The sequence below is a fragment of the Poecile atricapillus genome, chromosome 7, assembly GCF_030490865.1.
Source record: "Poecile atricapillus isolate bPoeAtr1 chromosome 7, bPoeAtr1.hap1, whole genome shotgun sequence".
In the NCBI taxonomy this organism is placed as follows: domain Eukaryota; kingdom Metazoa; phylum Chordata; class Aves; order Passeriformes; family Paridae; genus Poecile; species Poecile atricapillus.
In genome coordinates, this window is record NC_081255.1 from 16164337 (window position 1) to 16186844 (window position 22508).

Here is a 22508-nt window from a genome sequence, read left to right on the forward strand (position 1 = left end):
AGAAAAGCAGCTAAGTAAGAGGATTTAGCTTTCAGTGCCTGAAAGAATAAGAATATCTAACAGAATAAGAATTCACAGCATCACTTTCTCCATTGCCACACACAGTTTTCATTAGTTAAGCAGTTTACCCGTGGGGAAAGCTTGTGCAAAATATTCTCTCCATATATCTATGAATATGATAATGTGTGTTACTTGCCACCTTCAGAGGATCAGAATTCAGCTGTTGGTGTTATTGTTGGGTTTTTAGTTTTTTTTTATTTTCCCGGAAGGAACACAAGCTAGCTTGACATTGTGACAAGATTCTGTTGTTACTGGTGCTGCTCTTGTTACTGGGACCTTGTGTTTTCTTTCTCTCTGGAAATGTTGGATTCATGTTTCACTGTATTCTCTAAGAACAAGGAAGAAAGCAGATACTATTTCAGAAAACTTTATAGTAATCTTTCTGTTATTGTTGTAAAGTTGCAAGAGGATGGAGGTAGACCACTGCTTGGAAATTGTAGCACAGTGTAAAGTATGTATGTACAAGTATTACATATACATGCAGTATGTAATAAAAATTCAATTATATGCAGCCATTTTGATCATATCAGACTTTAGAAAGAATAAATAAGGATTCAGAATCAAGTGGTGGAAAAAAATATTAAAATTGGAACTCCTGTCTCTGGAAAACTTTATACACCACAAATAGAAGTTTTCCATGAACAAATGGAGGTTAAACATTACTAAAACCTTTTTACTGAGGACATATGAAATTACCTATACAAACCTGATTTAAATTCTTGTAGCTCCTGGGCAGGGCAACTGTCTACCTCACTTAAATGTTAATGTTTTCCTTACCTGATTGCCTTTCCATACCATGCTCACATGTTCAGAGATCCTGTTTCACCTATTTTACTCTCCTCAAAGCTATTAATTTGTGTCTGCAATCTTCACGCCTTTAACTGTGTCTGAGGTAGTCACTTGCCTGTGTATCCTCCCAAGCTGTTTCACTCTTAGACTTTTCCTGCCTTGCTGTTTGTCTCCCCAGTTCTCTGAAGCCAGTGATAAACCTCCCCAGATGTAGTCCCACCAAGGCAGCCAAGGGATGAAGCCCAACTTCTCTGCTCATTTACAGAAGAAAGTAACATTTGGGGAGGATAGTAAAACCAACCACAGATCAGCTGTTCTTCGTAGGAAAGAAGTAGTCAGCATGCATTTATGGAGGGGAAAATGACTGGCTTGGTAGATTAGAGGGCAGTAGGTATTACCTTTAGCAAGGCTTTCAACACTGCCTCCCATAGACAAACTGCTGGAGCCTGCTGGAGCTGATGCTGCTGTGACCAGGGCGTTGGACTGGATGACCTCAAGGCATCATTTCCAATCTCAACCACTCTGTGATTCTGCCAAGGTCATTGATCACCTTTTTCTTTCCAGTCATGTAGAAGATTTGTATTTCCTCCTTTATTCTGTCCTATAAGGGAAAGCTGTTGGTTCAGACATTACAGAGAAAGATCCATTCAGGAAAAAAAAAGCCATAGAGAAGGGTCACCTCTTGTTTGATTTCTAAACTAGGCTGGTGCTTGCCACTATGTAGCAAAGTTTTGCTGTGACAATTATCCATTTGTTTATATAGCTGTTAAATATGTGGACCTTTCTTTGGTGCATCTCTACTGCAACCAGTAGAGAATATTTCAGCAGTTCAGTTTGTACTCTCTTTAAGCAGTTCACTTTGTCAGATATTTTTCAGTCTTTATTCTTGTTCTCACCTATTTTTGCTACGTGCAAGTAGAGACTTCCACAGTTCAAAAACATAAAGTACATGAAATAATACAATTTGGCTTCAGTTTCATTTCCAGATTAATGAGTGACATTGTGTCACTTAAAATTGTTACATGCTGAAAGTGCAAAAGAGGTATTAGAGAATGAACACATACACACCTTCAGACCTTAGTCTGGAGAAAACACTCAAGTATAAAAGGAATGAGATAATTACATTCAATGTGGGAAATTCACACATGAGAGAAACAGTATTTTTTAAATATGTTGCCTCATCACTAAATGATACTGTTACCCAAAATGTCCATTAGCCAGTGATCCCTAGAATTATTTATGTAAGTTCTTCCTTTACCTTATGACCACTTTTCCCTGATAATCCTTTAGTTAAAATTTAGTTTAGAAACTGTGTGTTACTTGCCACATTTAGTTAGTTATCCTTTTAGTTAAAATTACTATGTTCCAGTGTTCTTTTTGCTGCCATCTCATTAGCATCCACTTCAAATCCACTGAGTACTGTAGGAGGCCTTTGCTTATTTTTGATTTATGATGACACTTAACTGTACATGGTGAGCTGATCCTGGCTGGACGTTAAGTGCCCACCAAAGCTGTTTTATCAGCCCCCTCCTCCACTGGACAGAGGACAGAAAATGGATTCCATCAGAGTCCATGGACTTGTGGATGTCAAATTTGACTAAATGGTCTCTAACCCAATCCTCCTTTACTAAGGAGAAGTCTTTATTTCTCCAGATGTTCTCCCTGCTTTCCTGGGTCAAGGATTCCCAAGGGCTGGATTTGCCAGTGAAGACTGCAAAGAATGTGTTCAGTATCTCAGCCTTCTCTGCAACCCCTTGCAAGGTTCCTTTACCCATTCAGTAGCAGGCCTACATTTTCTCTCACATCCCTTTTGCTAGTGGGGTATTCATGTTATCCCAGAGGCACTCCCAGCGTTCCTGGTGGGCTCAGCCCTGGCCAGTGGCAGGTCCTTCTTGGAGCCAGCTTCCCTTGGCTCAGTCAGACCCAGGAGAAGCCTCTCCCAGAACCCCTGTAGCCCACCACTACCAAAACCTTGCCATGCAAATACATTGTGCCAGCTGAAATCTGTGTCTTCTAACAGTAGATGGCATCCAGCCCCTTAGGAGCAGACAGGTCCCAGATAAGCAACTCATGACTATATCATGGAGATATACATGGATTTTCCCAGAGTAAGGATCAGATCAGTTTCCAAGTTAGGAAAAAAGTCTGGGTCATCTGATGCCTATTGCACTGCCCTGTTCACCAGCCTGTTCCGCTGCTAAGGCTGCTTGCTGCTGTGCCCATAAAAATTGCAGCAATCTGAAGTGGAGGATTCTCTCTACTTTTAGCCATTAGGAAACAAGCACCTTTGTAAGTTCATAATATGCTCAATTACCTTTAGATTGATCTGTGAATAAATTATAATCAAAACAGACTTACTCACCTTAAAGCTCTCTGGCTTAAGGTTTCATTGTTGATTCATTAAGTTGTCAGTTCTCTGTTGGCAGGGTAATGCCTTTTTATACCTGAATAGAGACAGGTTTAGTGGAGGATACTGTTGTCTTTAAATGAGCAGGATTTAGGTTTTTTGATAAGAACAAATTCATCAATGATGAATCCCTGGAGTAGGTACTGAAACAAAAATCACAATGTTGCTGAAGATTTATACAGTTCATCACTTAAAAGGCAGCTTTTGGAAGCAGAGGTGGGGGGAGGATTTGGATTTTTGTTTTCTTTCTGTAAAATAACTCCAGCAAAATATTTCAAGCTTACAGTTTTGAGATAATGAAATTACAAACAATGAAATAATTCCACTTAATATATTTATTTAGACTCCATTCTCAATGTTATCCCTCCAGTAGAAACACACTGAATTATGTCTATATAGAGACAGATGGATACAAATAATGCAGCTATAGACATCACTGATACAGATATATAAGTAGACAAGAATTATCTAATTACTCTGCTTGTTGCAATCTTCTAAGCACTTGCCATGCTCCACATATTCATATTAATTGTTTTTTCTAGGCAGATGTTGATATGACAAAAATACCAGTGCATGGAGAGTTTAGTGACACTGGAATGTCTGGAAATTAAAAAAAATAGAAGTACTGTATAAAGATTTCAAAAGCAAACAGAGTTAAACACACCAAGCTCTGTGCTTGTGCTTTCATTGGGATTTTGTTGTTAAATCCCCCATATGCTTAGGAAGTTGTTCCCTACAATGATTAGAGGTGATTTAATTTTAAAATCTCTTCAATATCTCTTCTTCAGTTATTTCAACATCTTTCCACTTCTGTTATATCCAGTAACACACTTCATTAAAATATTTTTTGCCATTTCATATGGCCTTTGACTGCAAAATGTTTGAAACCACAGCTCTGAACAATAAGCAGTCTCCTCAGCATTCCATATGTCTGTGCATTACTCATAAGGGGAACCATCAATAAGTCCTTCCTAAGCTCCTGAGGCTAGGTTTTCATGTATTATTTATTGCTATAGAAAAGATTGCTGGTTTTCAGTGTTGTTTAATGAAATTTAGCTTGGCTGCTTGTGAACTACTAGACCCAAAACACAAAATAACCAGGCCATTTGTATGGGCACACAGTCACCTTCTGTGAAGTCACTGGAAGCTCACTGTGTATGTGCCCAAGCCTGGACCAAGACCTGTGCATTTTCTTAATTATTTTTAATTCCATTTAGCCAAATTCTTGATTTAAAAACAGCAGTGCACAGCAAATATGAAGGTTGGATGACAGTTTTCTAGATTAATCATAATTTATTTTTAAAATATGTGGATTATATGGTTTCATTTATCTGCACGCATGTCATTACAAAACATCCAAATTATGGAAATGAAGGCATTGCACACATCTCAAAATGCCTGCTGTACATTCCAGCTAGCAGCTATGTTAGATATAAAAATCTAAATGCTTCCATCTCACGACTATGAAAATGAACCTTTGTAATGCACTTTTCACCTATACACAAAAAGAGAGTATTTTTTCCACACTTTCCCTTAGATCACCTATTTAATTTCAATATGCTTAGTGTTTCTGGCTGTAGAAATTGGGAGATTTTGTGTCTAGTAAGAGAATAGAAAAGTAAAGGATTTATTCTGCAAAGATTTGGCTGTTGTTCCCAAAGATGATCTTCAATCAGTCAAGCCGTGAACAGCTGTCTCCTTTCTCTACTACTTCAGTTAAAACCTCAGCAAAATTAGCTTTGCTACCTACTCTCAAAGTCAGCAATTCAATTCCTGGCCAGACAGGAAAGAATCCAAAAATGCTTTGTCATCAGGTCTCCTGCCCTCTCAAACCAAACTTGTTGGCATCAGCACATAAATTATGGAGAGGAAATAGTTCCTCAGTGACAAAGCTACTACTTATTCATAGCCAAAAATATATTACTAATTGATTCAGCCTAGTAGATGAACAAGAACACTTTTAATCAAAATTCGTAATTTTTATAATTCTGCAATAATTTTTACATTTTCTAAAAGTCCTATAGAGAATTGAGTTTATGTGTGTCTGCTTTAGAGCCTATTGATTAGATTGGAATTAGACAAATTCTTCTTTCTGCTCATTTTGCTGGTTAAAATAATTCTGCTTTTGTTGCCTTTTTTGACTTCAATATGGAAGGCCAGCACCTTACTGCTGTTTGCTGGAATTCTCAAAGCCTGATTTTGAGATGTCCCAGAACATTTCATGTACAGAACTGCACAGAAAGGGAAGTTTGATGCGTGTAAGGAAGCCCTTGAACATGGCACGCAGGAGCAAAGTTCCCATTGAACAGACAAAATAAGAGCTCTCTGCCAAAGGGCAAACTCAGGCTCCCTCTGCCTTTGGGACACATGGGAGCTGCAGCACCACCAGTCCTGCCTTGCTTTTGCCCAGACTGTGGCTGTGACCCAGAGCAGGGTTCAGTCCCAGCCTGCACCTCTGGAGAGCTCCTGGACGTGGTGAGGCTGGAGCTGACTGGCTGCTAAAAATGTGTTGAGACCACAAACCAAATCTTGGAAGCAGGGGAGCATTTCAAGGACCTCACCCTCTGGCTGTATGCTCAGAATGCCCAAAACCCAGCAGCCAAAACCTTTTGTTTGTCATGGCAAGAAGCCTGAGGTGCCAAGGTTGGGTATTGTGACTGGTGGAGATCATTGAGGAATTTTTCTCCTAAGGATTAGCAGAAGAGCAGAGTAACCTCTTCTGGATTTACTTTATTTTAAAAAGTAATAATTTGTAAATTTTTAAATAATCTGGGGTTTAAAATTCACATTGAAATTCCCTCTTAAAAAATTGATAAGCACAGCAATACTGTATCTTGTTCGATATGCTCTTTGAGGTTGTATTATTAGCGTGAATTAATGCCAGCAGCTGCTCAGGCTATGTATCCCCTGTTACTACCTGCTGCTTTCTGCAGTTCTGCTGTAGCTTCTGAACAGGCTTGAGTTAGATGGATAAAATACTTCTACAGAATTAGGAACTACTTTCAGGGGAGGAAGGGCATGGTCTATTGCATTGAACAAAAGTCCATTTTTCTACTATTTCTCACTCACATAAATCTGTGATTGTGGCACTCTACAGTTGTCCACATATCTTGCAGGTAAGCAAAAGGATTTATTTTTGGTGGGGGAAGATGAGTGTTTCAGGAAATCTGATCCAGCCCTTTCATGTTCTTGGGTGAGATATGAGTTTTGCAATTCAGTGAAATCTTTCTCTGGAGTTAGCTTAATTGGGTTCAAGGACTAAATGTTGCAGAAAAGATTGCAAGTGGGACATAGAGGAAAATTAGGAGATTATAATGTGTTTCAGTTCATTTGGTGTTTGTTAGCCTTACTTTGACAGGTCAAAACAGTCTTCTGTTATCACACTGCCAAATGCATGTTTGTAAGCTTTAAAAATATTTATTGATTTTTTCAGATATTGATACAAATAATCTTAAATACTGATGGAACCCTTCTATGTAAACTGATAAGTTTATGATACCTTTCCACATAGTATAAAATGAAATAGAAATAAAGTTACGCATTTGAATTATTTAACATGATACATTTTTATATATAAGCAAGTATGCAATGGGGAAATAATAGACTGTTGGATTCTGACCTGCAATTCAGCTATTTTTCTGCTGTGAGATATTAATATTTTAATATTCAGTATATATTTCCAAGTCAGATCCCAATGTTCATATTTGATTTTTATTCACTTCTCACTCTGGTGCAGTCTTACTGATTTCAATTTCAGCTTCCTGAATGAGAAGCAAGTTGCAGTCAGCATGGACTTGAGGTCTCACCCTTGGGATCAGACTCATCTTTTTACTACACCTGCTTACTAAGCATTATCCTGTTTACTGATTTTTGTTTCAGAAACTGCCCAGTTTTGGGCCTTACCTGGAGCAACGCAGAAAGATAATAGCTGAGAACAAGATTAAACTGAAAGCACAGAACATGGCTGCTGAGCTTCCTGAGGAAAAACACTTTGTTCCGAAGAAGCCTGTTCCAGCAATCAAGGTAACAAAAATACATGCATAAGAAGTGATAGGCAGTTGACATGCACAGTCATTTCTAGCAGTTTGAGTTGGTTATTACTGCTTTTAAGCTTGTTAGACCGCATCAAAGAGAGCTCTTTATGCAGACTTTCTAGCTTTTAACCAAAATCGATGGGAAATGATTTGTGATGTACATGTATAGGTATTTCCCTAATGTCATTTTTCAGAATGAAGATACTCAGGCAATGGAAGAGTAGTTGCAGAACAAGCAGGGGTAATGCCTTGAAGAACAAAGCAGAACTGTTTAGAATTCCTTTCAGTTTGAATGCTACAGTATGAACTGTTTTGCATGATACCTTTTGATTACTTGCACTGTGCTAAATGCCTCCATCCCTCATGTTGGATCGATGGCAAAGGCTGGTGCTCAGTTCATATAAAAGCTGTGTCATAGGTTTAGAGATTGAACTTTTAAAGCTGGAGAATGTTTGTCTAAGTAGCTGATCTACCATCTACAATGAGTAAATGTCAAGGTAAAAATAAAGCCTGTGACCCCTATCTACTGCATAATCCATACATTGAACCTTTTCCCTTCCCTTAGGTAGTCAATAAATATCAATAAAATGACACAACATGAGCTAATTATTCTAGGTGTTCACTTTACTGCTTACTTAAACTTCAAGTCTGAATAGGGAAATTTTTTTTTTAAAATCAGGATTCTCATGTGGACCATTTATAAAGCAAAATGAAAATAATATCTATTGACCTTGTTGACTGTCTTCATATATATGGGTGAATATCAGATGTCTGCATGATTAGATGTGTAAGAATTCTTAAAAAATAAGGCCAAGCATAAAATGGAACATGAGCTGTGGCTCAGAAAGCCACATAATTCCCAAGAGAATTTTGCAGTTTACCAATACATCCAGTATTCCATGCTAACTGGTAGGATGGCAAAACCAGACGAGGAGAAATTTTGAATCATCTTCCTGTTTAAGTTAATTAGTTTGCTGCTTCTGTAGACCTCTCTCAGGTTTTTGCATTGTTTATTTTGGTTTATGTCATGCTTTTGAAAATCCCTCCTCTCCTCTTGTGCTGAGGTTCCCTTCTACATATATATATATATATATATATATATATATATCTCTACAAAAAGTTCCAAAGAACAGCAATATACTCTTTTTTCCTTGCAATGATGAGCATTTTCAAAGCCTGCTTGACCTCAGAGGTTTCATGGTTCTGTTCTCTTTGCAGAGAGAGTATTGATGTAGGGAAAAAGAGAAAGAAGAAGCAACAGCCAATAACTGCATTTTCAATGAGATGGCTTGCTTCTGAAAACTGCAGAAAACCAAAAAACTGATAACCATCCAAAAGCAAATAAACTGAATGAAGGGAAAAGTTTAGCAAGAGGGAAAAACAGACATGAAGACTAGGAGAAAAAAAAAAAAAAAAAAAAAATTGAGGTCAATAATTTATCATGCCTAACTCCAAGTAGAAAAGCAAAAAAAGATCCAAGTAGTAGGAGACAGATTAAAAAGAAGAAAAGAGAGCCCACTGCAAGGAAGAGGAAAATTCATTCCCCCAAACAAAAACATTTGTTTACACAGATATTGAATACTTCTGAGTGGTGTCTGAGGAGCTTCTCAGCCAGAGAAATCAGGGTATCATCTTCCTCACGCCTCCAGTTAAATGTGACTGAAGCTATTAGAAGAAGACAGGCATTGCCAAGGCTGACTCCTGGCAGTCTTTCAGTCTGGCCATCTCTTTCGAAGGGAGTGCTCTCACTGTAATGACAAAAGCAGCAGTGAGAGGTGTTGCTTTGGGTTTGCATGGCAAGGTTTGATAGAGGTGGGGCTGCAGGGGTGGCTTCTGTGAGAATCTGCTGGAAGCTCCCCAGGGCCTGGCAGAGCACTGGCACCCAGCTGCAGGACAGACCCACCACTGGCCAAGGCCAAGCCCATCGGCAGCACATCTGGGATAATGTATTTTAAAAGGGGTGGAAAAACAGCAACTTCAGTCGCAGGGAGGAGTGAGAATATATATATGAATATATGAAATAAAGTCCCGGAGGAAAGAGAGGCCCAAGCAAGCTGGTAATAGCCAAGAATCACCTCTTCCAAGCTCAGGAGTGATGCACCCCAACAAAGAGGAAGTCAGTGAAAAATTCCCAGAGACCTGCAGAGATGTACAGTCGATCGTGGACAAACCCAGACACAACAAGGAAACCCTCAGAGAGTGACTAAGATGTTCAAACTGCAGGAGCAGCTTTCCTATGTAGACAGACCAAGATATTTGTGGTTGTTCGGCCTGAAAAAGAGAAGGCTCTGGGGGCACTCTAGACCCCATTCCTGTACCTAAGGTGCCCTTGGATGTACAGATAGGTGCCCTTGAAAGACCTGTTACCCCTACATTGCCTGGTTGTATTTTTGGGGGGTTGCTACAAATTTCCTGATGCTTCCCCAAAATTTCCTCGTCCATCTAATTGGCTGTTGGGTTGGTGATATGTAAATTCCAACACTTATATAAATTCCACATGCTGTCAAATTGCCATTTATTTGTCAATTTAAAACCCCTCTGTGATTATCCAAAATCTAATTTATTTTTGGATGTCTTTTCCCATGAATTTTCTCTTCAATATTAATTGAAACTGCATGTTTTGATATTTGGCAGAGTTGTTTGTTCTTTTCTCACTTGTCTGTAATATTAGAAACTGTGCTCTATGTGGGTATGTGCCCTGGATCTTTTCTTTTCAGTTGCAGTTTTGTACAGCTCCCAAAGATGTATTTGCCTACCTCAGGTTGCCTCCTTATTGCTTTAATTTCTTTCCTTATATGTTCCTGTGTTTTTCTTCCTAATAATTTAGATCTTTGTCCTTCAGGGCCTATACCACAATATTCAGTCACCATTTATCTGCTTATTTTATTTCTTCCTTTCTTTATTCCAGAAGCCTTGCTGTAGACATTGTTTGGTAATTCAAACATTCTGGCCTAGCTCTCTTAGCTGCTCCACCTGCTGTTCCACCTGCTGGAAAAATATCCACAGAGATCCTCTCTGAAATTCCTTGTGTTTGAAATATTTTTCATCTTCGTTTGTACAGACACATTTACATGGTCTTTTGCACCTACATATATGCAAGTCTTTTTCTGCTGGTGTGTAAGCACCCATCTAAAAGCCAGCATTGCAGGAGGCATTAGCAACATTTAGTCCAGTGCTGTGCTAAATCTCTAATAGCCTCTTGAGAGGTAAGGAATGTTGAAGTAAGGACAGCTCTATTTTGCCATAACTATTTTGTACCCTTTGGATCCTTCCTGACATGTATCTGTGTGTTTAACACGAGTTGTTTTACCTTGTGCTCGCCTGCCTTGAAAGACCATACTGTAATTTTCATCATGAATGTGGAGACATTCATATTTCAGGTGGAATTATGCATATCCCCTAATTCATGGGACTCTAAGGCTGCTTCTTCCAAGTATATATTCCAACATGAATCACAGAAATAATCTCACCTGCAATAGTCCATAATGGTCCTCCCCTCCCTTTTGGCCCCTTGTGTCATGTTTGCTGCAGCCCAGGACATGGTTTTACCCTCTGGGCTGTCCAGGCACAATGCTGAGCCACACCCAGCTGTGCCCACCAGCACCCCCGATCCCTTCCTGCTGCTCTGGTTATATTTCTGCCCGGTGTTATTCTATCCTAAGTGCAGAAACTGGCATTGGGACTTGTTAAATTTCATGCCATTAATCACTGCCCAGTGCTCCAGGGCACTGTGCTTCTGTTGGTAAAACTGGAATGGCCGCGTATTCCACATCGTGGCTGATTAATTACAACAGCACTACAGCACTTATGGGGGCTACTTTGTTTGCCTCTGATCAGGACAGTTCTGTGAGCTGTCAGTGGTGTCTCCTACCCTGTTTTCTCTTGCAGCTTTCTTTAATCTAGAATGTATCTGCTGGCAAGATCACTAAAAGTTACTTACTTTGATAAGCTGCTTGTCGAACTGCATTTTTTCATTGTGATAGTACCTGTTCATCTAGTTTTATAAAATACCTACAAGTTCCTTGGATTTTAATTTAGTTTAAATGAGAGCTTGTATCAACTCTACAGTCTTCTGGTTCAAAGCTTTTCCTGAAACACACTCAAGCATATTAAACAGCATCACAGCTTAACCAGAAAATTGAGATACTTTGTTCTGCTAATACTTTATTTTTTCTGAACATTGATCATTGTATTCAAGCCCTTTATTTTTGGCTCTGTTTAGCCACTTCATGGTTAATTACTTTTAGAGTTCTCTTGTGTCACAGGCCTCTGTTAGAGGCCTTGTCAAACATTAAAATTACCAGGATTTTGGTTATTTAAGATTTTTATTTTTTTTAAATTTATTATTTAACAGTCTTCATAAAGAATTGTGATCGATACAAGAAGCATAATTTTCATTATATAAACCATGTTGAATTATGTCACAAAGGTTCATTTAAGTGGACAACACTCACAGGCTTATAGTGTGAATTTTTGGGATTGTCCTGTGCGCAGCCAGTAATTGGACTCAATGATGTGGGTCCCTTCCAACTCAGGATATTGTATGATATGGTATGATTCTATGATTTGAATTATTTCCTAAGGCCCACTTTAGCTAGTACTGCAGCTGTTAAACTGAAAATCAGGCTTAGAGGGTCCCTAAATCTCAGAGTACCTTTAGTAGCCTTTTTTAAGTGTTGGCAAAGTGTCTGTAATCTTTCAAGGAAAGTCAGTTTTATGTATTTTTGTAAGCTACTTTACTGTAAGTTGACCTTGGTCACATACCCTCAGATTCTGGTGACTTTTTATTCTTTAATCCATAGTTTTATTTCTAACATTTCTTCTTTTCATCTCTGGCTCTCTGACTGTACCTCACCTTTATTGCCAAAAAAGATCAGGTGGAAGGCAGGCACCTCCCTAACGTGTGTTCCCACTGACTTGCTTTATGACGTGCAGTACCTGCACTGTGTCTGGCTTTCTAATGAGAGGCCTGTGATGTTCATCATCTCTAGAACACAGTGTGGTCTTTTACAAAAGCATCTGCATGAAGATGGACACAGCAGGTCTACACCAACCAGAGCTGAACCATGAATTGTATTTACAAATACAGGTTTACTAATATGATGACTAATGAAAAGCTAATCATCATAAAATGGTTGATACATTAACATTAAAATGCACCTGTCGTAGAATTGCAAACCTAATATCCTGCTGAACAGATCTTCTCCTTGTGTATACTCAAACCCACATCTGCTTAGCTTAGTGACAAAAAGAATTTTTTTTTCTGTATTCATTAGTAACATAAAACTAATGCATTCTGCTCTGATTCTCTCCATAGCAACTGAATTCCCTGACAGCTCCAGTTGCAGGACTACATTTATTTCCCTGTTTTTTCAGTATGGTTATGTTGAGAAGAGGAGGACAGCACAGCAGTAATCAAAACGACTACTCTAGGTCCCTGCTGTTGCAAAGGTGCAGCTTAGGACCAAATTTAACTTCCAGGGTTTTGTTTTTTTGGGTTGGTTTTTTTTTGTTTGTTTGTTTGTTTTTTGTTTTGTTTTGTTTTTAAATTGCTGCTGGTAATGCATAAGCCAGAAAGAACACAGCTTGACTTTCAGAACCTGGCTTCTGTTTGCAGGTCTGGCAGTTGGAAAAAAAAAAAAAATTTAATCTGTAAACAGTGCAACTTTGATCCGGAGGCCATTGAGATATACCAAGTGTGGAATCCCATAGTGCCATTTTAGACAGTTGCTTTTTGGAGTGAAACTGCCTAAAACAGCGAAAGCTGATTATTTCTTGCTGCACTGTTTATTTTGTTCCAAGCATTTATGATTTGATGAAAACAAGAAGCTCTGAGATGCTGTAAAAGAGTGCACCTGCAGAACATCTTTTAAGTACCATTGCTTTTTTAGCCAATAATATCTTGAAACTTTGCAAATGAATAAATATACAGTCTTTGCTTGAGAGAAAAAAGTGATTAAAAGACACAACACCAATGAGTGTAAATGAGCAGTAAATCATTGACACAGTCTTTTGAAATTTGAAACCTCTAAAGTGCCATCATGCTACCTATTTGGGATTCTAAGTCCCCAGAAGTGTATTTTTGTGGGCTGTGAGAAGTAAGACTTGGTTAAAAATGCAGAAATCACAATGCCTTATGCATTGTTTTTGTTATTCCCTTTGTAAGTTTGTAGCTGGAAAAATCAATTTTGATTGTGTTGTTTCAAGCAACCATTTCCTGAGCTATCGAACACTACCTTAAACCTTGGACTGTCTTCCCCATCTCCCCTGGCTGTTTCCCTGGAAGGGTGTTAAACACCTCACTCCTTTCCCATTCAAAACCCCTTCTCTAATTTCCAGCTTTGAATTTATTCATGGCTAGTTTACAACCGTGTGTTCTTGTGCCAGCATTGTCATTTAACTTAAACAGCCCTTTTTTCTCCCTGATGTGTATATATAGAGACATTATATTCCTGCTCTGCCATCGTCTTCCTAGGCTAAACAGCTTGTAAGGTTCTTTTTGTCTTCTCTCATAAGCAAGACACTCCATTCCACGGTTATTTGAGTAGCACATCTCTGCAACCCACTTGAGCTCTGTGGGTTTTGTTAACATCCAAACAATATTTAAAGAATCCTGATGAGAATCCAGAACCTTCCTGAGAAAATTACCCATGTTTTTTAAACATATGAGGTTTTTTAGACTGAAAAGTTCTTCAGTATCAGAAATCTCCCCCTGTTGATACTTCTGCAACACAGGCAGGCAGTGGAAAGCTACTTAATTGTATGTTGTGCAGGTTTTACATCATTTCTTTAAGTTCTTGAGCACACAGCTCATCACTTGCTGGAAACATGCATTGTGGCAGTGGAATGTTTGGGGGCTGTATACACACAAGAGAGGCTCAAGGACTCCTAGTGTTGCTGGGGCCAGCAGGTCACATAAAGACACGTGTATTTTGAAACCTGTAGCAGGTTCAAAAGACAAGAGAGGTGAAAGAAACTGAAGTCTACCACTACAGTATTTCAGCTGACACAAAAGACTGCAGACACCTGAAAAATGCTGTAAATCCAGTAAATCTATGAATGTTTCTGAGTAAGAGCTGGAAATCAAAAGACAGGGGTGTAAGCAGTTCCTAGGAGATCACATTTGATTTAGTTAGTGTAGTTCATCAGTGGAGTCACACTAAAGGGCTTTGTGTTCCAGTCCTGTTCTAGTAAAAAGCATTAGCTGAAACACTTTCATAGTAGTTAATTGACCTTTTGCAGTAGTTTAAGCAAACAGATTTTGCTTCAAATTTGCAGTGATTTTGGACCATGCACAAAATCAGCTTGCACAGCTCGAGTGATGAGTGTTAATTCATTAAGCTGTGATAACTTGCTCACAGTCATCTGTCCACACTCATCGTGCTGCCTTTAGCAATGTTCCATAGCTGTTTTATGCTGAAAGAGCATTAATGTTCTCTGCATGTTGCTGAGAAGAACTGGAAGGCTTTTAGCATTGAATGAATGCTACCAAGGTATTTCATATGGCAGCAGCTATGGGGTTTGGCAGAGAGAAAACATTTGAGTGTTTTTGGAACAAGGAAACAGTACAATTTGCCAGTCTTTTTTCCTGGGCATAGGATTTGTTTGAATTTTCTACCTCAACAGTCACTAGGAGCAGCTTCATAGATCCTAATACTGCATCCAGTGAACAAAGAAATTAATGTCTTAGCGTAAAGATACTGTTGTACAAGTGCTGAAGACCAGGTAGACCTCTTTCTTTCAGAAAGTAGTGCTGGGTTTGCAAGTTCTTAGCAGACTAGGAGGACAAAGTTGGACTAATTTCTGCGTTTAATTTATGTAGCAGAGCTTTTCTTTTTGACGTGTGCTGTGCTGAGATACACCTTTTGCAGCACTAATGTGTAAGGTTGATGCAGCAAGTTCTTACCTCTGAATTTAATCCTGAAATCTTGCATGATTAGACCGAGCTTACTTCTGTACAATATCTGCTATAAACTGATGATCATGTCATTTGTGCATCTTGCTAAAGAGAGAAGAGCTGTTATTGTTCTCTCTCAGTTTTTTCTTTCATTGCTATGAGTTCTTAAATCTGTGCTAGTGAGAAATGACCAAAAATTATCTGATTATAGCATGTCACTCCTGTTTACATTCCATTATGTTACTTGAAGTTTCACCCAATCATGGGAAAACAGCACATGCAAAATCTAGTACTAAATGTGTAACCTATTTGTAGAATGTGTTTGTACACAATGTATACTTCTAGTACTGCCTACATTCAAAATGTGCCTGTATGGAAAATTATTCATATTTTACAGGGGGTATGAAGGTCAGCCTCTTGGAAATCTATAAGAAAAATCCTAAACATCATCAAAATGCATGGCCAAATCTTCCATGTTAAAGTACTAGAGAGCACTCCAGTGCAGCTGTAGAGACTGACTAGGTATCTTACAAATGAGTCAATAAGGTTTTTTTTCCCCCTAGGATGTAATTGGAAAAGCACTGCAGTATATTGGAACATATGGTGATCTGTGCAACACGGAGCAAGTTGTGGCTCTGATTGACGAGGAAATGTGTATCAACTGTGGCAAATGCTACATGACCTGTAATGATTCTGGCTACCAGGTAAGAGCACAGCTGTAATTAGCAGAAAGGCACGATGAGTTATCTTTCTGCTGCTGGGAAGAAAGAATTCACCTTCTGTTAATGAGCAGGTGGTAAAAACAGATGCCTAAAATGTTGATTTCAAAGCCCATCGTGCTCCCAGGCTCTGGCTCACAAGCCGTGCTGGAACACGGCTGGTCCTGGGGGGCTGCACAGACCATGTCACTGTCACAAGGCCCTTCCTGCAACTGGGGTTCTTTGTAAGAGGAGGAAAATGGAGGAGCCCCAAGAATGAAATGTAGTTCTTGATGGTTATCAGGAAGATGATGGAGAAAGGGAAGAACACATCCCTTCCCACCAAGGGGATATGGGGAGATATGGGCTGGTCTTAATTGCCAAATGTTTTTTAAGAAATCCAGTTCTGGTTCCCTCAAAAACCAAACTCATTCAGGGTTCAGGCAGATGGGGTTTTGTTTTAATCTTGACTGAGTTACAAATCCTTTCTCCAGGATAACTGCCAGGGTTTTAGAGCAGCAGGTTGAAGCTTGCAAAATCATTATGACCGGAAAATGGACCAATTTTGAGCTGGGTCTCCTGTTTGCAGCAAAGTACTTCTCTGATTGTTCAATACAGTAGCAAGTTGTATGAAATATATCAACATGTCTAGGTGCTATTCCATGCCGTGTCCACTGGAGCTGATGGACTGGTCTGCAGGAAAAACAAAAGTACAGGAGAAGTCATTTTCTTTTAGAAAATCAAAATATGGTCTAGCATAACTTTCATGGAATCCAATATGTAGCAAGCAATATTTTCTACATGAATGTTTCCATACACCTTAGTCTGAGAAGAGCTTGTCAAAAACAAATAGTTTAATTCAGCACCAAGTGTCCACTGGATACCATGAGTTTTTGTTCAGTTCAGTCTAACCAATAATAGGTCTGATGACTTGAACTACATAAAGTCACAGCAAGAAGTCTTCCATTGCAAATCAACTGCATTTGAAACAAGTATGTCAAAGCAAAGGGTTTTTCCACTGATACAAGAAAATTAATGGTGTATTTACACCAAAATAGATTACTACAGTAGCCTTTTAACTGTCTAATTTTTTTCTTGACATTGCAATCTTCACCTTTCCCCTTAATCAGATTTCTCAAGAAAATTATATTTTTCATATAACCCTTAGAGAGCAAAAGATTTGGTTTAGATTTAGTAAATTTTATTTTCTGTAATTGGAAAAAAAAATCAGCACCAAAAGAACCAAAGTTTAAACCCCCAGAAGGTTTTCTAAGCACAAAAGAAAAATGCTTTTTCCTTATTTAATTAAGGAAATTGAAAAGAAATTAATTGAACAGAATTGCAAAGGAATTCTTAATTGCAAATAAATCAACAGCAACCCCCCTCACCTTCAAAACAGCGTCTGCTTTATGCTTCCCTTTGTTTCAGAAATATCCATGCTGCTCTACACAGCTGTCACCTTGTATGACTCCAACAGAAAAGCTTTCCTTAATTTAAAGTCAGCACCGTAGTCCTGACTTCCTCTCCCTCTTTGAACTCCCTTTCAAGATGTGCATTGTTGTTAGGGAGAGAGAAAGAAAGGAGTCCTCCTTAAATACTCACGAGCCAGAGCTCTCTTTGTGCTTGAGCTAAAGTAAAACTCAGAGATCCAGGGCAGTTACTACAGACTTAGTGCCCTTACTGGTTGCTACAGCAACTTCTGTGCCTTCCTAGTACTGAAACCCCAAATGCCTCAAATCTGCCTTAGGAGCCAGCCTGCAGCAGTGCCAGCACTTCCATCACCTCCCTGCCTCCCCCAGATGCTGACAGTGCTCAGGGAGGTTTGCTAAGGCACTGCTTGTTTGCTAGAGTTCAACTTTCAGGCCTGATCTTCCCTCCTAAACTCTTCAAAGTGGATGTTCAGTGTTTCTGGTGCTTTTTAAATTTTTTTACTTTTCTAGTCTTGCTTTTTAGATATTGACACTTTTGCGGTTGTGTGATGCTTTTGTTTTTGCTTTTAATTGCCATTTCCATTATAACCAGGAGCTTATATCATTGAGACTGCAACTGTTATTTCACATTCAAATACACTTATCACCCTAATTGGTAATGAGGATTCACTGCATGGAACGTGAGAACTGAAGCAAGCTCTGCCTGCCCCAAACTCTGATTATCCTTTCAAAGATTTGCAAAGGAAAGTAATCACACGAGGCACAATGAGCTGTGTTTTTCCTCTGCTGTTTATTAAATTAGATCATTTATGCTGTGCTGAAATTAAAAGTCAAAAGAATGCCTTGTGATGGGCATTGTGCTGAAGCTGTACAGGTGTGGTCTGGTGTCTCCTCTAAACCAATAACCCCAGCACATTGCTGCCTTAGGAAATACTTCCTTTACATCAAGAAGCACCCTCTGGGAGTTTAAATACCGTGGGGCAAACTCCTCCTTTTGTATCCAGGCCTTGTGGCCCGTGAGCTTTTGCCGAGGAGTAATTTGGCCCACCTCTCTAATTTCAGTGTCTGGAGAGGGGTTTTTTGTTCCCTGCCAGTGGAACAGTTGCTATAGCTGCAGTGCAGAATCACACCAAGATGTCTCCAAGTGCTGTAGCGCAGGAAATGCAGACACTAGAATGGGAGCAATTCTGACCTTTCCCGTGCGTGCCATCAATAATGTTTATTCCTGGTTGCAGGCTATCCAGTTTGATCCCGAAACCCACCTGCCCACGGTTACTGACAGCTGTACAGGCTGCACCCTGTGTCTCAGCGTGTGCCCTGTCATCGACTGCATCCGCATGGTTTCCAGGACAACCCCCTACGAGCCCAAGCGCGGGCTGCCCTTAGCCCTGAACCCCGCGCGCTGAGCGCCCTGAACCCCGCAGCTGAGGGGAGCTTCACACTTGTTTGATGCAATTGATTTGCTTTCTAATTAGTCCTTGCAAATCCGCTCCTATAAAAAATGTAATGCTGTTGATAGCTGTTACAATGAACACCGCTTTCCAATTACTGTTTTTGCAACAATTACGTTTTGAAATTACAGAAAGGTGGTCGTGGCTGTCAGTTGTCCACTATTTGAAGTGTAACTTTCTTGTTACAATTCATGCTGGGATTTCAAAACTTCTCTATAGACTCTTTAATCTCTGTGTATTTTCTGGCTGGAAATATAATTAAGAAAGCATTTTTAATGAACTACAAATCAATGTACAAGCTAACTGTTTTCAAGGAGAGCATTTTGTAATTAAACATTACATTTAGTTTTAAAAGAGTTTCTTAGAAGATGTAATTAACTACATAGCATTCAAACAAATAGATGTGGCTTCTATTTTTCTATAGACAGAAATGAAAGGGAGTTTAAAATAGGATTTAAGAACTGGATTAATCACTTTCAACTACTACAACATATGGTAGTGTATTTTTATAATCTTTTCTAATTCTTTTTCACACTAGTCACTTTATAGAATAAATTTGCTTTGCACTGACACATGCTGGACTCTTCAGATTTGTGTGTTGCATGGGTGGTTTGATCATTACTTTCCCCCCCCTCGGTGAACACTTAGAACATCTCTGCAAACAGTTAAAATGGCTTATTAGGAAGTCCAGGTTGCGTTTCAAGATTCTAAGAAGCGACATTTTTTGCTCCAAGCTCATCCTCTAAATAACTTTTTAATTGTGCCAATTAATGTTCCAGAATGTACACGTTTCAGGTCAGAGATCTGATTGCGTGCAAACGGACTACACACCCTGCAGGCTGCGTTTGCCAAACACAGGCACACAGGGCAGACTGGCAAGGTGATTTCCCCCAGTGCTGTGTATAGTTCTAGCAGTTTCACAGCCAAAAATAAATACAGATTCATCTGTCTTACTAAACAACATCTCAATTTTAATCCATTTTTCACTCACAGTAGGAACTTTCTAATATGAACATATTGCTGTCTGCTTTACTCCACTTAAGAATATAAAGTCTTTAGTTTCATAACAATAACAAATGATCTATCAGTTCAATTTCTTATACCATATATTGCGAGCAGCAAAATCTTTGATTAAAAAGATACCCTGGCTTTTGTTTCTTGATTTATGAATTGAACACTGAATTATAAATAAATGTTCAAACCAACTTGGCTTTGTTGTGATTTTTCTTTTTTCATTTACTAAAGAGATTTTCTTTGTAGAGCCTTGTCAGTTGGTGTTTCGTGATCTCTAAGATTCACTCCAGGAACCATTAATGAGTTAATTCACATGTACATTATTCCATTGATTGCCTACAGTGCAGAATGTATCATGCTCTTTGCCCCTCTCTGGCACCTCTTTGTCTGCCTTTGCCTTGCCTTCCTTTTGCCTTCCTTCCCCACACTCACTGGGTGCACACATTTGTAATTTGAACATTTTCAAATGTCATTTCACGTGATATCCTTGCAACACTGTTTTGCTGGTGCTTTGGGCTTGCTTGGCAGGCTCAAGTCCAGTGTCTCCACTAATAGTTTTCTTTTTGTATTTTAATTTTCCTGTTTATCATTGTGGATTTTTCAGACTCAGATGAAACAGGAGCAGACAGTCATACTGATGAGAAAATACTTGCTTGCAACTTCTTTAAAGCTCCGAGTCTTGCAGTAGTTTCTTATCTTACATGAGCTACTGTGGACTCACAGGAAGAACAAGTTGTTTTGTGAATGTTGGTGACAAAGTTTGGAGAGTCTCTGCAAGTTCTGCTTGTCCCTCTGCTGAGGAGCTGCCTAAGAAGCAGCATGCCTTTGAGTGGGGCAGAAAAAGACATTAAAAGATGGTCTGAAAATAACATTTTATGTTCTCAGACAGCAGATGCAAGGAAAAGTAGTTGTCTTCTCCCAGGCTGTTACCAGCTTATTCTACATTCTGCCTACCAATGAGAGGTGCTGTGTCACCTGTGGCTGAGCAGGGCAGTCTCTCCAGGTCTTCTGTTCCTACATCCCCAGTGCCAATTATCTTACTGTCCTGAAGGTATCACATCTGGTAGTGTTATTTCTTTTAAATACAAGACAGTGCCAAGAGACCTAATTTACGTGTGTAAGCACAGGTACCTGATGAATGTAGCAGCAAAATTAGAGCTTTGCAAAGAATATTCAGTAGTCACAGGACATTCAGTATTCCACAGTGGCTATAAAGCAATCTTTGGAGACATAAAGGTATTCTTTGTGAATCAAGACTATAAATTTATAGTTTATAGAGGCCTCTTTCTTACTACCCATTGTCTGCCCCACTCTTATTCTGTCAAGTCAGTTAACAGTTTCAGGAAATGCATTCCCAAATGCATTTGTTTCTAACTCTGACAGTCAGCAATAAATCCGTGTGTTGCAGGAACTCAGAGAAAGAGCCACATTTAGGTCTCCCACAGGAACATCTTAAGTCATCAGGGTAAGGTGAGGTGTAAACAGGCAGGGGGGGAGCCACAAAAGACATATTCCTGGGGTTATATGTTTTTCACTTTGGTCTTGGGGAATCATCCCATTTGGTGCATTTAAGAGCCAAGGAAACAAATTAGAAAAATCTGGTCTAGTCTGCAAATTCTGTAGCCAGTTATTAAAAAAGAGATATGAATTTTCAAAGTGTAAGAAGTTCCAAATTAAGCTCATATATTTCAGTGATTTACTTGCACATTTAAGGAATTATGTATTATTAAAGATATGATGGTTGACGTCCTCCAACCCTATCCCTTGCAGTTTTTAGACATATTGTGCTATTGATTATTGTTACAAAATACTGTAAACTATATTTGACAAATTAAATTAGGATAGAAGTGCCATAGCTCATCCTCCGGTAACACATTCTTATTCATATCATATTCCTGAACAGAAAATGCTCCCCATGTTTAGTGGATGCTCTGCAGGCCAAAAATTACTTGAAAAAGCTGCCAAATATGCTTGTGTGAATCCCAATGCACCCATACATGTTCATTGGAAAAAAGAGATGTTTTGCCTTGCTAACAGACTATACAGGCAGTTTGGGTTTTGGCCTCTAGGATGAACTGACATAATATTTCCGAGGCACTGGATTGGCAACATTTTAAAAAATCACATAGAATTTTTAAAATACATAATTTCCTGAATTAAAATGGAATATTAATTTGATCTCGTAGCAAAATTAAAACTAGTCTCTGCATGAATCTGTTGGGCAGCCTGTGTGTCCAGTGTTGAAGCCCTGCACGTGTACACTGCTCCTTGCTCGGATCCTTTACCAATTGCTAGAGGAAGCCTTTTTAGCAGCCATGCATTTGCTCAGTTCATAAAATTTGGCAGGAGCAAAATGTAAGTTACCCACCTAGAACTGCTGCTCCTCTTTGTTGTGCCCTGGAGGACACAGAGCTCTGGGAGAGGTGACTTGGCAGGCACGGAGTGGCTCAGTGCAATTTCTGCAGCCTCCCCACCTTCCAGTGCCTACTACTGTCACCTTTGGCTCCTGCAGCTTTGTTGTCTTTAAGCCTTTTATCTCAAGGTGGCAAAAGCAACTGCTAGATTCAAGGCAAATTATCCAAACCCCAGCTGAGTGCCATCAACCTCATGCCACATAAAACCACTTTGTTTAACACAATCCAAGACTACAGCCTTAGAAATAAAATGTTAAGCATAGATATTTCCTATCAACAAGATCTTGCCAATGCAATCTGTATGTATGTTTCAT

General features: G+C 39.1%; 1 protein-coding gene across 1 annotated transcript in view; it reads left to right on the top strand.

The window, feature by feature from the left end:
- The window catches only part of DPYD (dihydropyrimidine dehydrogenase), a 345166-nt gene extending 325195 nt beyond the window's left edge, over window positions 1-19971 (top strand). Inside the window, exons 21-23 of the mRNA XM_058842999.1 lie at window positions 7136-7279; window positions 15751-15891; window positions 18551-19971. Coding sequence (XP_058698982.1) covers window positions 7136-7279; window positions 15751-15891; window positions 18551-18721 — 456 coding nt within the window. The 3' untranslated portion in view covers window positions 18722-19971. The remainder of the gene's footprint in view (window positions 1-7135; window positions 7280-15750; window positions 15892-18550) is intronic.
- The last annotated feature ends 2537 nt before the right edge of the window (window positions 19972-22508 follow it).